Source organism: Physella acuta, unplaced genomic scaffold (assembly GCF_028476545.2).
Source record: "Physella acuta isolate Inbredline_101_S28 unplaced genomic scaffold, ASM2847654v3 ptg001394l, whole genome shotgun sequence".
Taxonomy (NCBI): domain Eukaryota; kingdom Metazoa; phylum Mollusca; class Gastropoda; family Physidae; genus Physella; species Physella acuta.
In genome coordinates, this window is record NW_026732909.1 from 166,876 (window position 1) to 182,155 (window position 15,280).

The window sequence follows — 15,280 nt, forward strand, 5'->3', positions numbered from 1 at the left end:
CAGGAGTTAATGGTTCTCATTCTGTGTGGTGGTGGTTACAGCATATTTTACAATTATTATTTTTTTAGTGTCTCAAGATCAATGGCAAAATCAAAAATATTTTTTTCTAAAAAACTTGATAGGACCACGAACCGAACTTGAGAATATCAAGTTGGTCGTTTCCCATCTGTGATGATGCAATGTTAGGCAAGTTTAGAAGTAGGTCAAACAGAAAGAAGAAAATGTAGAATTTAGGCAATAGCCTTAGGTCAAGCAGTTAAGAATAGGTTGAAACCAATGAGATGCGAGATGATGACCGGCCACGTGAGACAATCAACTGACCAAGCAGCAGTCGTTCATAGAACATCAGAGTTGTTTAGGCGAATGTCAGAAAGCAGTAGGATGTAGATATTTAGGACTAGGGAAAAGAGCCGAGAGAGTGGAAGTTAAGTGCAGGACAGAGCCATTCTCCTGCTCAACACTACCAGAGTTTCTTCGAGGCATCTCCCCCGCACGAAATGGAATTAATATAGAAAATACATACTTTACCAGTGTTCGCCCTCACCGCCGGAAAATTTAGGCCCAATATCATGACTTGTCTAGGGGACTGGACATTTCGAGAATCCCTGGGCTTCACCTGATGCAAAACTCTGGGGTAGGTATAGGACAAAACGAGAACCATCAGGCTTCACCCAATGGTCTAAACCCGACAACGGGAAAACCATTTAGCACAATATAATTTCTAGGGTATTTATTGGACGATGTGAGAGCTACTGGGGTTCACCCGATTATCTCAAAACTTTGGGGTAGATATAGGACATTGTGAGAACTACTGGGGTTCACCCGATGATCTCAAAACTCTGGGGTAGCTATAGGATAATGTGAGAACCACTGGGGTTCACCCGATGATCTCAAACATCTGGGGTAGCTATAGGACAATGCGAGAACCACTGTGGTTCACCCAATGATCTCAAACCTCCATTGGGTCCCTCCACACCTGTCTATTGTTTTTTTCTCAACTCCCCGTGAATCACCTGCCTCAAGTTGAGCACAGGGCTACATGGATCACGTGACTGTAGCTGTCGTTCGATTACTGTCTGGTCACTTTTTCCAAGTCTAATTAGTGAAGATCACAACAATTCATGATGTGTGCAATTTTTTAATTCTAATTGGAGGTTTAAAATTGGAATTGCTACGAACGAAATAGCTGTACTGCTGTTTTCATATTATTAAAAAGTATTATAAGAATCGATATATATATATATATATATATATATATATATATATATATATATATATATATATATATATATATATACTTACAATACACAAGTACTGTGTTTATCAAAAAAGATCAAGAATTTGAAATTCTATGAACTAACGAATAATTTTGAATTCATAGAGAAGGAATATTAAAATTCAAATTTCTACCAACGAAACAATTGGACTTAGATTATTTCTTCAAATAAAGAAATAAAATTCGAATGTCTACTTATGAAATACGTGTACTGATGTGTTCGTAACAGAATATTTTTAAAAACTCAAATCATTTTTCTCACGGGACAAACAAACTCTCCAGCCCTGGCAAACATTCGCCGGTTCATGTTTTTCACGTGGAAGAAGACTCGCCTTGAGATGCGGACTTTGTTCAAAGTCCTCATCACGATCGTCATTTTCGTCTTCGTGGCTGAGCAGATGAAGAGGCTGAATGACGTCACACAAAAACCGAAGCTGTTGTCTCAGACGACCCGGCTGGAGCGTACCATATTGCTGAAGGGGGAGGCGAGCAGGAAGTCGTCTGCTGGTGAAGGAAAAGCTGAAGCAAGGGTCCTGACCGTCGCTACTGGGTCCGGTAAGTTTGAGTTCTGTTGAAGTAGGGTGGGGGATGGGGGTAGGCGTTAGAACCACCTTAGAGTTAGTGTTTAGTTATTGCATCCATCCATCCATCCATCCATCCATCCATCCATCCATCCATCCATCCATCCATCCATCCATCCATCCATCCATCCATCCATCCATCCATCCATCCATCCATCCATCCATCCATCCATCCATCCATCCATCCATCCATCCATCCATCCATCCATCCATCCATCCATCCATCCATCCATCCATCCATCCATCCATCCATCCATCCACCTACCCACCCCTCCACCCATCCATCCATCCACCCACCCATCCATCCATCCATCCATCCATCCATCCATCCATCCATCCATCCATCCATCCATCCATCCATCCATCCATCCATCCATCCATCCATCCACCCACCCACCCACCCATCCACCCATCCATCCATCCAACCACCCACCCACCCACCCATCCATCCATCCATCCATCCATCCACCCACCCACCCATCCACCCATCCATCCATCCATCCATCCATCCATCCATCCATCCATCCATCCATCCATCCATCCATCCATCCATCCATCCATCCATCCATCCATCCATATTTTTGTACAGATGATAAACACCAAGATGACGGGAAAGATAAGGAAGATGACGATGAGGCTGAGATGAGACGATTAGAAAACTCGCCTTACATTTACAACGAGAACAAAGAAAGGATTAAGTAAGTTTTTTTATTGAACCTTTATCGTTTTTAAAAAAATTTAAACGTTTGAAAGAAACACTGGTTTGGTTTAGGGATTACACCTTTTCTTGAAAAACAAGCTATATAGCAACGTTTTCTTGTTAACATTTTATCAGCCTCATAATGACTAGCTATCTGCTTAAACGTATTTGTCTATAGACGATTTTATGTTGGTAATATTTGAAATCCTAAAGAATGTCTCGGCCGGTGGTAGAGAAGTCAGTCAAGTACGTCACATACTTGATGCCTTGGGGAAAGGAATACCACAAACATGGGTGAGTTAATTAAGACTGTTTACACCAGACATATGGGAAGTGTACTCTTTTTTTTTAATTTTTTTAACGGTGTACTGACCACATGTGTAGTGGTGTACTCATCCTCTAAGGTGTAGTGTACTGACCATGTAGGTCGTGGTGTATTGTGGTGTACTGTGGTGTACTGACCACTATGTTGTGGTGTACTGACCACTATGTTGTGGTGTACTGACCACATGTTGCTGTGTACTGACCACGTATGTTGTGGTGTACTGACCACATGTTGTGGTGTACTGACCACGAATGTTGCTGTATACTGACCACATGTCGTGGTGTACTGACCACATGTTGTGGTGTACTGACCACGAATGTTGCTGTATACTGACCACATGTCGTGGTGTACTGACCACTATGTTGTGGTGTACTGACCACTATGTTGTGGTGTACTGACCACGTATGCCCTGGCGTACTGACCATGTATGTGGTGGTGACTGACCACGTATGGTGTTTTGTACTGACCACTATGTTATGAAGTCACCCATCTCCCAGGTTCCAAGACTGCATGTACAGCAGGTGCCAGTACATCAACAACATGTCCCGGGCCCACGCCGTGATGATCAAAGCCTCCTGGGTCAAGCTGTACAAAATCCCCACCTTCCACCGCCCTCCTGGACAAAGGTAACTACCGTAAAACAGCATCGCCATATCATTAAGTAAACTATGCTTTGTTTTCTTGATTTAGTATTATTAGCTGTTATTATATTACAAATTCATTCCAACAACTATAAGATGTTATTATATAACAAATGCCGACAACTATTAGCTGTTATTATATAACAAATCCCACCAATTATTGACTGTTTTTATATAAAAAATCCCAACTATTATTAGCTATTTTTATATAACAAAGTCCATTATTGTTGATTTTATTGGTAATCTCAAGGAAGATTTTTTGTTGTATAAACATAAAAATAGTTTAATAATGCGAATATTCGGATACATTGAGAGAAAAGTAAAGTTCCTTTTTAAACCTGACGGTCTATGGGACAAGTGAAGTAGAGTTCACCTGTATCTGTGACCTCGGCATATGAAAGGAACAGTGTTGTCAGCAATAGGGCTGGTAAGTAGGTCACCAACCAGTTATATGGCTCGTTCAGGTGTTATTGAGCCGTTTAACTGGTTGGTGACCTACTTACCAGCCCTATTATGCACAGCCGCCTTACTTTCCCTAACGTGAGTCAGGTTCCCACCAGAGCTACATATCATCAAGCTAACATCTAATTTACACCCCCTTCCTCTAAATATCCCCCACCCCCCGATTAATCTCATTGTTGTTATCGAATCACCAGATGGGTGTTCTTCAACTTTGACCCGGCAGTAAAAAACTATTACCTGGAGCGTGAGGAGGTCAAGTCTTTGTTTAACTGGACCTTGACCTACCAGCTGCACGCTGACGTCCCGTTTCCGTTTGGGCTGTTGGAGAAATACCAGCCGCCATACAAGGACATAGGTAGGTGTAAGCCCATATTTGGCTACCAGCCCATTTAAGGACATAGGTAGGTGTAAGCCCATATTTGGCTACCAGCCCATTTAAGCACATAGGTAGGTGTAAGCCCATATTTGGCTACCAGCCCATTTAAGGACATAGGTAGGTGTAAGCCCATATTTGGCTACCAGCCCATTTAAGGACATAGGTAGGTGTAAGCCCATATTTGGCTACCAGCCTGGCTACCAGCCCATTTAAGGACATATGTAGGTGTAAGCCCATATTTGGCTACCAGCCCATTTAAGGACATAGGTAGGTGTAAGCCCATATTTGGCTACCAGCCCATTTAAGGACATAGGTAGGTGGAAGCCCATATTTGACGACAGCCCACATACAAGGACATAGGTAAGTGTAAGCCCATATTTGACGACCACCCTCCATACAATGACATAGGTAGGTGTAAGCCCATATTTGATGACAGCCCACATTCAAGGACATAGGTCGGTGTAAGTCCATATCCGATGACCAGCCCATTCAAGGAAATAGGTATGTGTAAGCCCATATTGAGATGGCAACCCAAATTGTAATTAATCCATAAAAATTAATTGGTTATCAAAAATTTGATGCCAGATTGCATTGTCATGGGGTCTTGACCTATGTGCCAAGTTTGAAACGAATAGGTCAGTTTAAAGGCCTAGAAATTTCACTCGCCCGTTTTGATCTATGAAAACAGACAGACAGACAGACAGACAGACAGACAGACAGACAGACAGACAGACAGACAGACAGACAGACAGACAGACAGACAGACAGACAGACAGACAGACAGACAGACAGACAGACAGACAGACAGACAGACAGACAGACAGACAGACAGACAGACAGACAGACAGACAGACAGACAGACAGACAGACAGACAGACAGACAGACAGACAGACAGACAGACAGACAGACAGACAGACAGACAGACAGACAGACAGACAGACAGACAGACAGACAGACAGACAGACAGACAGACAGACAGACGGACGGACGGACGGACGGACGGACGGACGGACGGACGGACGGACGGACGGACAGACAGACAGACAGACAGACAGACAGACAGACAGACGGATGAAGCACGTTAAATAAAAGCTCGTATTAAATGCTTGTAAAAATCAACAATTATAAAGAAACATTATAAAAAAACTCAAAGAAATAATTGCGCAACGTAATTTTAAAGTGATCAAACGCTGTATTTTTAGATCGAATCTACGACGACAAGTCTAAGAACATCGCATGGTTTGTCAGCCACTGTGATACCTGGGGGCTCAGGGAGGTCTACGTCCGCAGGATGAGTTCCGTACTGCCCGTGGACATCTTCGGCTTGTGCGGGAACTTGACCTGTGGGCTCAGACACCGGGACAACGACACGTCACTGTGTCTGCCCATGTTGTCTAAGGAGTACAAGTACGTCTTGTGTGGCATGTCCTCGTCTTTCAACGTCTTGTGTGGCATGTCCTCGTCTTTCTACGTTCTGTGTGGCATGTCCTCGTCTTTTTACGTCCTGTGTGACATGTCCTCGTCTTTTTACGTCCTGTGTGACATGTCATCGTCTTTTTACGTCCTGTGTGACATGTCATCGTCTTTCTACGTCCTGTGTGACATGTCCTCGTCTTTCTACGTCCTGTGTGACATGTCCTCGTCTTTCTACGTCCTGTGTGACATGTCCTCGTCTTTCTACGTCCTGTGTGACATGTCCTCGTCTTTCTACGTCCTGTGTGACATGTCCTCGTCTTTTTACGTCCTGTGTGACATGTACTCGTCTTTCTACGTCCTGTGTGACATGTCCTCGTCTTTCTACGTCCTGTGTGACATGTCCTCGTCTTTCTACGTCCTGTATGACATGTCCTCGTCTTTCTACGTCCTGTGTGACATTTCCTCGTCTTTCTACGTCCTGTGTGACATGTCCTCGACTTTTTACGTCCTGTGTGACATGTACTCGTCTTTCTACGTCCTGTGTGACATGTCCTCGTCTTTCTACGTCCTGTGTGACATGTCATCGTCTTTCTACGTCCTGCTCTATGTCAGCTTCTTTGTGTCTTTTCTTATTCGTGTTCTCTGTGTCAAGTTTCTAAATCTTGTTCTCTGTCAAGTTTCTAGTTCTTGTTCTCTGTCAAGTTTCTAATTCTTGTTCTCTGTCCAGTTTCTAGCTCTTGTTCTCTGTCAAGTTTGTAGTTTTTGTTCTCGGTAAAGTATCTAATTCTTGTTCTGTCAAATTTCTAGTTCTCTGTCAAGTTTCTAGTTCTTGTTCTCTGTCCATTTTCTAGTTCTTGTTCTCTGTCAAGTTTCTAATTCTTGTTCTCTGTCACGTTTTTAGTTCTTGTTCTCTGTTATGTTTTTAGTTCTTGTTCTCTGTCAAGTTTCTAGTTCTTTTTCTCTGTCAAGTTTTCTAGTTCTTGTTCTCTGTCAAGTTTCTAGTTCTTGTTCTCTGTCAAGTTTTTAGTTCTTGTTCTCTGTCAAGTTTATAGTTCTTGTTCTGGGTGTTCTGTTTCTAGTTCTTGTTCTCCGTCAAGTTTATAGTTCTTGTTCTCTGTCCAGTTTCTAGTTATTGTTCTCTGTCCAGTTTCTAGCTCTTGTTCTCTGTCAAGTTTTTAGTTCTTGTTCTCTGTCCAGTTTCTAGCTCTTGTTCTCTGTCAAGTTTTTAGTTCTTGTTCTCTGTCAAGTTTATAGTTCTTGTTCTCTGTCCAGTTTCTAGTTATTGTTCTCTGTCCAGTTTCTAGCTCTTGTTCTCTGTCAAGTTTTTAGTTCTTGTTCTCTGTCTAGTTTCTAGCTCTTGTTCTCTGTCAAGTTTTTAGTTCTTGATCTCTGTCAAGTTTTTAGTTCTTGTTCTCTGTCAAGTTTATAGTTCTTGTTCTGGGTGTTCTGTTTCTAGTTCTTGTTCTCCGTCAAGTTTCTAGTTCCTGTTCTCTGTCCAGTTTCTAGTTATTGTTCTCTGTCCAGTTTCTAGCTCTTGTTCTCTGTCAAGTTTTTAGTTCTTGTTCTCTGTCAAGTTTTCTAGTTCTTGTTCTCTGTCACGTTTCTAGTTCTTGTTCTCTGTCAAGTTTCCAGTTCTTGTTCTCTGTTCAGTTTCTAGTTCTTGTTCTCTGTTATGTTTCTAGTTCTTGTTCTCTGTCAAGTTTCTAGTTCTTTTTCTCTGTCAAGTTTTCTAGTTCTTGTTCTCTGTCAAGTTTCTAGTTCTTGTTCTCTGTTTAGTTTCTAGTTCTTGTTCTCTGTAAAGTTTCTAGTTCTTGTTCTCTGTCAAGTTGCTAGTTCTTGTTCTCTGTCAAGTTTCTAGTTCCTGTTCTCTGTCCAGTTTCTAGTTCTGGTTCTCTGTCAAGTTTCTAGTTCTTGTTCTCTGTCAAGTTTCTAGTTCCTGTTCTCTGTCCAGTTTCTAGTTCTGGTTCTCTGTAAAGTTTCTAGTTCTTGTTCTCTGTCAAGTTTCTAGTTCTTGTTCTATCTCTAGTTTGTTGTTCTTGTACTCCGCGTCCTACTGCCTCTACCACATGAGTATGTCCTTGTTGTCCTGCTCTTTAAGACCTGCCTCTGTCATGTTGTCTGTGTCCTGCCTCTTTGTAGTCCCGTAGCCATCTCTTTTTGTTTTCTATGTCCGATTCTATAACAATCTCAATCCTACCTTTACTAGGTTTTACCTGGCTTTCGAGAACTCCCTGTGCAAAGACTACGTATCTGAGAAGTTTTTCAAACTCTTCAAAGACGTTGACATCATCCCTGTGGTTCGAGGCGGCTTCGACTACAAAAAATACCTGCCCTCTGGGATCTTTGTCGACGCCGCTGATTTTTCTGTGAGTTCTACATGTGGCGTCATCTTCTGTTTAGTCCACCCCTGGTGGGACGCCGTGGTCTAGTGGTAAAATATTAGACTGCTAACCCGAAAGTATTGAGTTCGAATTCTGGTTCAAATCCGCAAAACGTCACTGAGTCCACCCAGCTCTGATGAGTACCTAACCCACTAGCGAAAGTAAAGGCGGCATGGTATAGTACTGACCACACTATCTCTTCATATGCCAGGGCCACATTTGAACTCTACTTCACTTGCCCCATGGACCGTCAGAGAGAAATTTACTTTACAAACCACCCATTAATATCCATCTTATTTCCATCGTCTCATTTAAAAGCATCGCTATAGTTGTTTATAGTTGTTGCCTGGTTTTCATTTTCCAGTCACCAGAAGAACTGGCCAGGTACTTGTTGGAGCTTGGGTCCGACAAGAAAAGATACACAGAAATGTTGCGGAGAAAGAATAGGTTCGTGTGGCAGATTTGTTTTAAAACGTTCCATGTTTGTGTTCAACTGTTGAAAAGTTACTCACTGCTTAACACAAGTTCCGTATGCAACGTAACCAAGTCCCTTTTGTTAGTTCTACTATTCCGTCATATAAAACTACAATAGCTGTAGGCTAACTTGTCATGAACTCTGCTATATTATCACAAATTTACGAGAGATTGCTTTAGGGTTTTCTAGTCATAATCCGCTTTGCTTTTTGCTCCTTGTGGAGCCTATGGCCTCAACCAACAACTTCCATTCCGTCCGGAGTGTTGATTTTTGCAGTCTCCAAAGACATCCTTGCTGTCTTCATTTTTATGGTTATCACTAAGAACTATTTAATTAGATATCCTAAAAGGTTTAGTGTACAATTAGAATTATTAGTTTCTAAATGCTATTAATCTAAATTAAAAAATCAAGTCTATATTATTATTACTTAATAAATACTATAAGATATTATGTGTTTATTATTAATAAAATTGCTTTAGTTTAGATCAAATATTCCGATTCTTAGCAACAAAATTGTAATCTGATCCACGTTTCTCGTCCTATATAGGTGGCGCTATGTCCCCGCGGGTAGGGTGCAATGTGCACTGTGCGAGCGGATGCACACAGACCAACGGAGTGCACGCATTGAGAGTATAAAGGACAAGTTTAATGGATCACCTTCAGATTGTCACGAGCCTGCAGATTTGTAGCATTCTGCAAGTTCAACTGTGTCTAGTTCATGTTTGTCTTGGCCTAGGCTTGGCCATTTCAGTCCAGGCCAAATCAGCTTTGTTGTCTACTTTATTCCATCTTTGCTCAGTTTATTTTTGTAACGTCTAACTTGTCCAGACCAACTTAGCTCTTCTATTTTTAGTAAATCCATCCGCAACTTATCTATTTTGTCCAGACCACCTTTGTTTGTCTATTTTATCAAATCCATCACATCTAGTTCATCTTGTCCAGACCACCTTTGTTTGTCTATTTTATCAAATCCGTCACATCTAGTTCATCTTGTCCAGACCACCTTTGTTTGTCTATTTTATCAAATCCATCACATCTAGTTCATCTTGTCCAGACCACCTTTGTTTGTCTATTTTATCAAATCCATCCCCATCAAGTCCATGAATTCCCAACTAATTTTTGTCTTGTCCGTTTAAATTAAACGTACCATCAAATCATTACATCTCACAGACGTGTAAGAGTCGAATGTATCCAGCTTATATCTACAGCTTATTAATTTTAATTCATTGTAAAAGTAACTGTCAAATGTTCATCTGCTGTGGTTCAAAAGACGTCTTGAATTAAAATCCTTTGACGACATATTTCACCGCCGCTTACAATCTTGTGATGTATCTTTGCTCAATTGTAACGGAGTACATTGAAACTGTTATTGAGAGTAAAAGCAATCATTTTTCATGTTCGTTTGTGAAAATATGCTAGTATTGTTGGAATTATTTATTTTAATTAGCTAGTTTGTAAAAAAAAGTGCATGTATTATTAGGATTATTTAATTATTTAACTAGGAAATATATTGAACTTTCAATCTCTGATTGGCCTTATATGAATCAGTTTATTTATATTTTTATTGTTACACATTGACGTTTGTGTGTACATTTTTGGTTTATAATAATACTAATTTTTTTTTGATAATGCTATTTTTTTTTATTTTCATAGTACTAATTAGTTTTTTATTGTTTTGATTGTGATGATTAATTTTTTGTCTAAGTACTAATTAAATATTTTGTTTTGATAATACTAATTAAATTTAGCACTAGGTAAAACTAATTGATGTCCACTGACGACCAAGGTAGATACGGTAAGAACAGGAGTGTTAAGGTTTCGTCTTCCAATGACGTCATGCTCTATGGGGTGGTATCAGGGAAATCTCACTGAAGAAGGACAAGTTTCTCTTTTTTACTTTCTCGTATATACGAAGTATAGAGAAAGTCTTGTAATCGTGCAAAAAGAAAAAAACCAGATTTTTGCAAATCTCGACGTTTTACACCTCACTGATACGGAAAAACATAATTTTGCAATCTTGTCCGTATGTCTGTGTGTCTCTCTGTCTGTCTGTCTGTGTGTAAACACGATAACTTGAGTACCGTTATAGCTAGGTTGATGAAATTTCATATATAAGTATTTTATCAAAATCGTAGATCCGTATCAAATTTTGAGCGACTTCCGATAACCGGAAGTGGTACTTTTTCTACTTTGAATTTTTCAAAAGCCTATAACTTGAGTACTATTTTAGATAGATAAATGAAATTTCACATGTAAGTAAAAAATCTAATTCTCTACCTTCTGTCAAATTTTGAGAAATTTCCGTTGACCGGAATTACTAATTTACGCTATTTACGATTTCTCAAAAAAATAAGTCCTCTATACTCCGGCAGTAGCGTAGCGAGGGGGGGGGGGGCGGGGGGACATATGTCCCCTGGCGCCGACCTTAGGGGGCGCCAAAATAGGTTGGAAAAATTAATTGAAAGGTTGAGGAGGGTGCAAATCGAAAGTTTGAGGGGGGGGGGGGGTGCAAATCTAAATCTCGAGGGGGGGTGCAAATCGAAAAGTTTGTCCCCGGGCGCCGGGAACGGTCGCTACGCCGCTGTACTCCGGATGTGATGAGGGACTGAGGAGTAAAACGGTGAAAACTGTCAAAATTTCATGTTATTTTTGTGCACGATTACAATACTTTCTCTATACTTCATATATACGAGAAAGTAAAAATGCCATGATCTATTTAGTGTAATCAAATCTTATCTAATTCACACGAGAAACTATGTTATGAGAAACTGAATTATTTATTTAAGGGGATGGTGGCGTTTTGAAACATGGTTTACTGCTGGGGGTGGCGATATCATTAGTCAATCAGGTATTCATTAGAGCTGGGTGGACTCAGGGAGTTCTTACAGACTCAAGCCGTGTACAGACGTTGACAGTTACTAGTTGACAATTAAAACTGGACTTCAATTAATTATTTATTTTGAGTCAATCCAGCGCTAGTCCATACTCAAAGGTATATTAAAATTTTCATTAAGCTCAATAGAAAGTCCCACTCTCAAGGTAACACCTACACATACTTCAAACAGGTGACACACAGACAGACAGAACTCAAACCTTACATCAGAGTTTCTTCCAAGCATATAAAGAAAGTCTCCCCCCCCCCCCCCCACCGAACGAAATGGAGTTTATATAGAAAACATATATTTTAACCAGTGTCCGCGCCCCTCCCGTCCCCCCGGAAGTTGTCCGTCCCCCGAAAATATCAAGTGCCCCCCCCCCCCCCCGGAGAAAAAGTCTGGAAGAAACACTGCCTTACATACATCCAATCTCACAGTGACAGAAAACTTGCACAAAATTTATGATCTATCGCTCACTGTTTGCTTAGGTTGGCCAGACTTTCTGCTGCCACAGCGAATTTTTTCTAAACAATAGTAGCAGTGAATCATTATATATTTTAAGAAAAATCATTTATTTTCTCCTATTTAGTGCATTATTACATAAAAGTTTGTTGTTACATCGTTTTGTATGCAATTTTTGAAGTAGGCTACTAAAATTTTTCAAAAACTATTGCCACCTAACGAACATGAAAATACGCGTATAATAGTGCGCAATAATATAGGTCCCCCTAGTTTACTCAGTAAATTTTAATTAATTTATTTAAAATTAAGTCAAATTTGATGTCAGATTACATTGTCATCAAGTCTTGACCCACGGCCAAGTTTGATACGAATCGGTCAGTTAGAAGTGCTCGATATTTTGTTCGGCAGTTTCAATCAATGACGCCAAAAAGACATACAAAGAAAATAGGTTTAATAAAAGCTTGGAAAATTTGATTTAAGCTTAGTGACAAGAAAACATATACATTTTTCAACTTAAACAAAAAAGAACTTTTTAAAAATTATTTTCAATGTGATAAAAAATATTTAAAAATTAAAAAAACATAAAGCGCTGTATGTACTACATATGGTGAAGTCTAGTCACCGTCTGGGTGAATTCTCACTGTTATAATTGTGTTACCTAAACAAATAATGGCCAGTTCTCTTTACAATAAATTGTGGTCGGGCGGGTAAGTACACGGTTGCTAAGCCTAAAGCCCCGAGTTCGAACCCTGAGGAAGATGAGGCTCGTCAGCTGGGGACAGCAACCCATCTAGAAGATAAAACTCACAATAGGATTCCCAACTCTGGTTTCCTTTCGACAGCTCCTGCGAAACTGCTTATTCCAAGCTGCTACGGTAACATTCTCCCCAGGAGCTGTGTGGCTCCTCTCAATTATCTATTATGCAGCCATTTTAGCATTACTTTGTATGGTCACTGTCATGCACGAAGTATTTTTGAATTGTGTAATTGACGCTCAGCTGTGAAAGTGAATAAAGTGTTAAGAGCTGTAAAGAATTGTATTTATTAAATAAAATAAACCGGGAGTGATCTCCACTAAACTTTCTCGAATATTCTAATATAACACTACGTGGGATGTCAACTCGAAATATAGACATGATTTTTGTTTACTTAAACTTTTAAAAGTAGAATAAAATCTAGTAGAAATAAAAACTTTCGATTTTGCACCCCCCCCCCCCTAGACTTTCGATTTGCACCCCCCCCCCCTTAAACTTTCGATTTGCACCCCCCTCATACTTTATATATATATATATATATATATATATATATATATATATATATATATATATATATATATATATATATATATATATATATATATACCGAGGGGTCTATGGGGGGTTATGACCCCTCCCTAACCTCTCCCTGCCTACGCCACTGAGATTAGCTATGAATAGGGAAGCAGGATGATCTCTTATCATTCAATAGTTGTATTAATCCATACTTTTGAATTTGAATTTGGGCGTCGATCTGCAAAGATACACTGCTGATTTGACAAAAGTGTGTTGCAAGTAATGCTATCGTCTGTTTAAGATGATAGCATTTTTGAATTTATAACGTTTGATGATTGGTGAACCACAATAAACACAATGACCTTTTTAATTACAATATTTTATCTTTTTGTCTATTTTGTGTGTTAAGATTATTTTAATCTTTGGGAATTTAAAATTCCAGACAAAAATTAGACTATGGAATTCAATTTTGGACTATAATGTGTTAGAAGTTGTAGATAGAAATTGTTAGGGTGTAGTTGAGCTGGACTTCGAATTTAATTAATTAGGGTATAGTTGAGATAGCAGAAGTAGTGTATAGTAAAGTAGGGTTAGGAGTAGGAGTTGATATGTGTAAATAAAGAAACTATACTACATCTTGTATTGGACTTGGGTTTCTTTCTTCTTCATCGTTCTTAATTCTAGAGATTGAACAAACTACAGGGCAGCAGTTGTTTGATTATGCAGTTGTCTGTCTTTGATGAGTTGCGGTCCCTAGCTGTCGAGACGCATCTGCCCGAGGGTTCAAACTCGAGTCTTTTCGGTTTAGCAACCATGAGCTTTACGAATTCGACCACGCCGACCCTCACAGCTTAAATTAATAAATGATGTCTCGGTATTTTTTTAAACGATTTATTGATCAGAACAACACGACTCTAAACTTCAAAATCAATAACCATCATATCATTGTTAAAATGTTAACAGAAAGTTTGCTTTTATGAACTTCACGTAGGAATGATAGTAATTAAAATCATTTAGAATACGTTTTCCACCATTTTAAATTTTAATAGCCGAAATAGGAAGACATAAATTGTGTTATGCCTATGTGATTTTGGATTATTGATTTATGTGAAAGCGTAATACATGCGCTTTTTTCATAACATAACACATGTTTCCTATCATTAATGGAAAGGGGGGGGGAGGTAGACATGAGTGGACTGAGTTTTTAGCCAAGTTTAAGTGAATGTGTAGTGGGCTTTAATCTAGTTAAATTAGTAGCATAGTGTAGGTGTTGTGGGCTTAAAACTGGTTTAAGCAAAGTTGCAACTTAGATACATTTCATGAAATAAATAAAAAATGCGACAGGGTTTTCAACGCAGGTTTACATGTATAAGCTAGAAATTGCATTGATACTATTTCGCAGAAGGTATTACTTTTGATGTTTTGTAGTTTTATTAACTAAGTTTAGTATTTCTCTAGATTTAAATCTACTTTTTTTTACTTCCGTGATATATTGTCGCTGACATCATTCCCCTGGGAATTTTGTCACCTGAAATATTATGGAGATAATTGGTCTAGGGATATATTGTTTAGGATATTATATCCTGGGATATTTTGTCGCGGATTAATAGCCTTAACGGTATTTCGCTTGAGAAGTTTATCCTAAGATATTGTGTTTGGGATAATGTGTCCTGGGAATTTTTTACTTTTTTTTGTCTGGAATATATTATCTGATATATTTTGTCCTGCGATATTTTGTCCTGAGATATTTTGTCTGGAATATATTGTCTGAGATATTTTATCCTGAGATATTTTGTCCTAGTATATTTTGTCCTGAGATATTTTGTCATGGGATATTTTTCTTTTCACCTCAAAGCGCAACAAAATAATGAGCATGTGTCGCAAAACCCGGTCGAACAAAACCATCTATCTTTTTCTTTGTTCGTTTTTCTTAACTGTAATTGTAGACGGGATTTCCTCCAACGCAAGTGAAGTATCACTTGGCAAAATGTTATGCTCCATAGCACCCTTACACTCCGATTTTAGCAAACATTGATT

At 39.2% G+C, this 15,280-nt stretch overlaps 1 protein-coding gene across 1 annotated transcript; it reads left to right on the forward strand.

The window, feature by feature from the left end:
* The first annotated feature begins 1,047 nt into the window (after positions 1–1,047).
* On the forward strand, positions 1,048–10,163 carry LOC131927281 (3-galactosyl-N-acetylglucosaminide 4-alpha-L-fucosyltransferase FUT3-like). The gene is made up of 10 exons (XM_059283045.1): positions 1,048–1,126; positions 1,333–1,831; positions 2,447–2,555; positions 2,771–2,851; positions 3,380–3,508; positions 4,180–4,340; positions 5,565–5,769; positions 7,985–8,144; positions 8,524–8,606; positions 9,182–10,163. Exons 2-10 carry the CDS (start codon positions 1,582–1,584, stop codon positions 9,321–9,323), a joined length of 1,320 nt encoding a protein of 439 aa, XP_059139028.1. The 5' UTR covers positions 1,048–1,126; positions 1,333–1,581; the 3' UTR covers positions 9,324–10,163.
* The last annotated feature ends 5,117 nt before the right edge of the window (positions 10,164–15,280 follow it).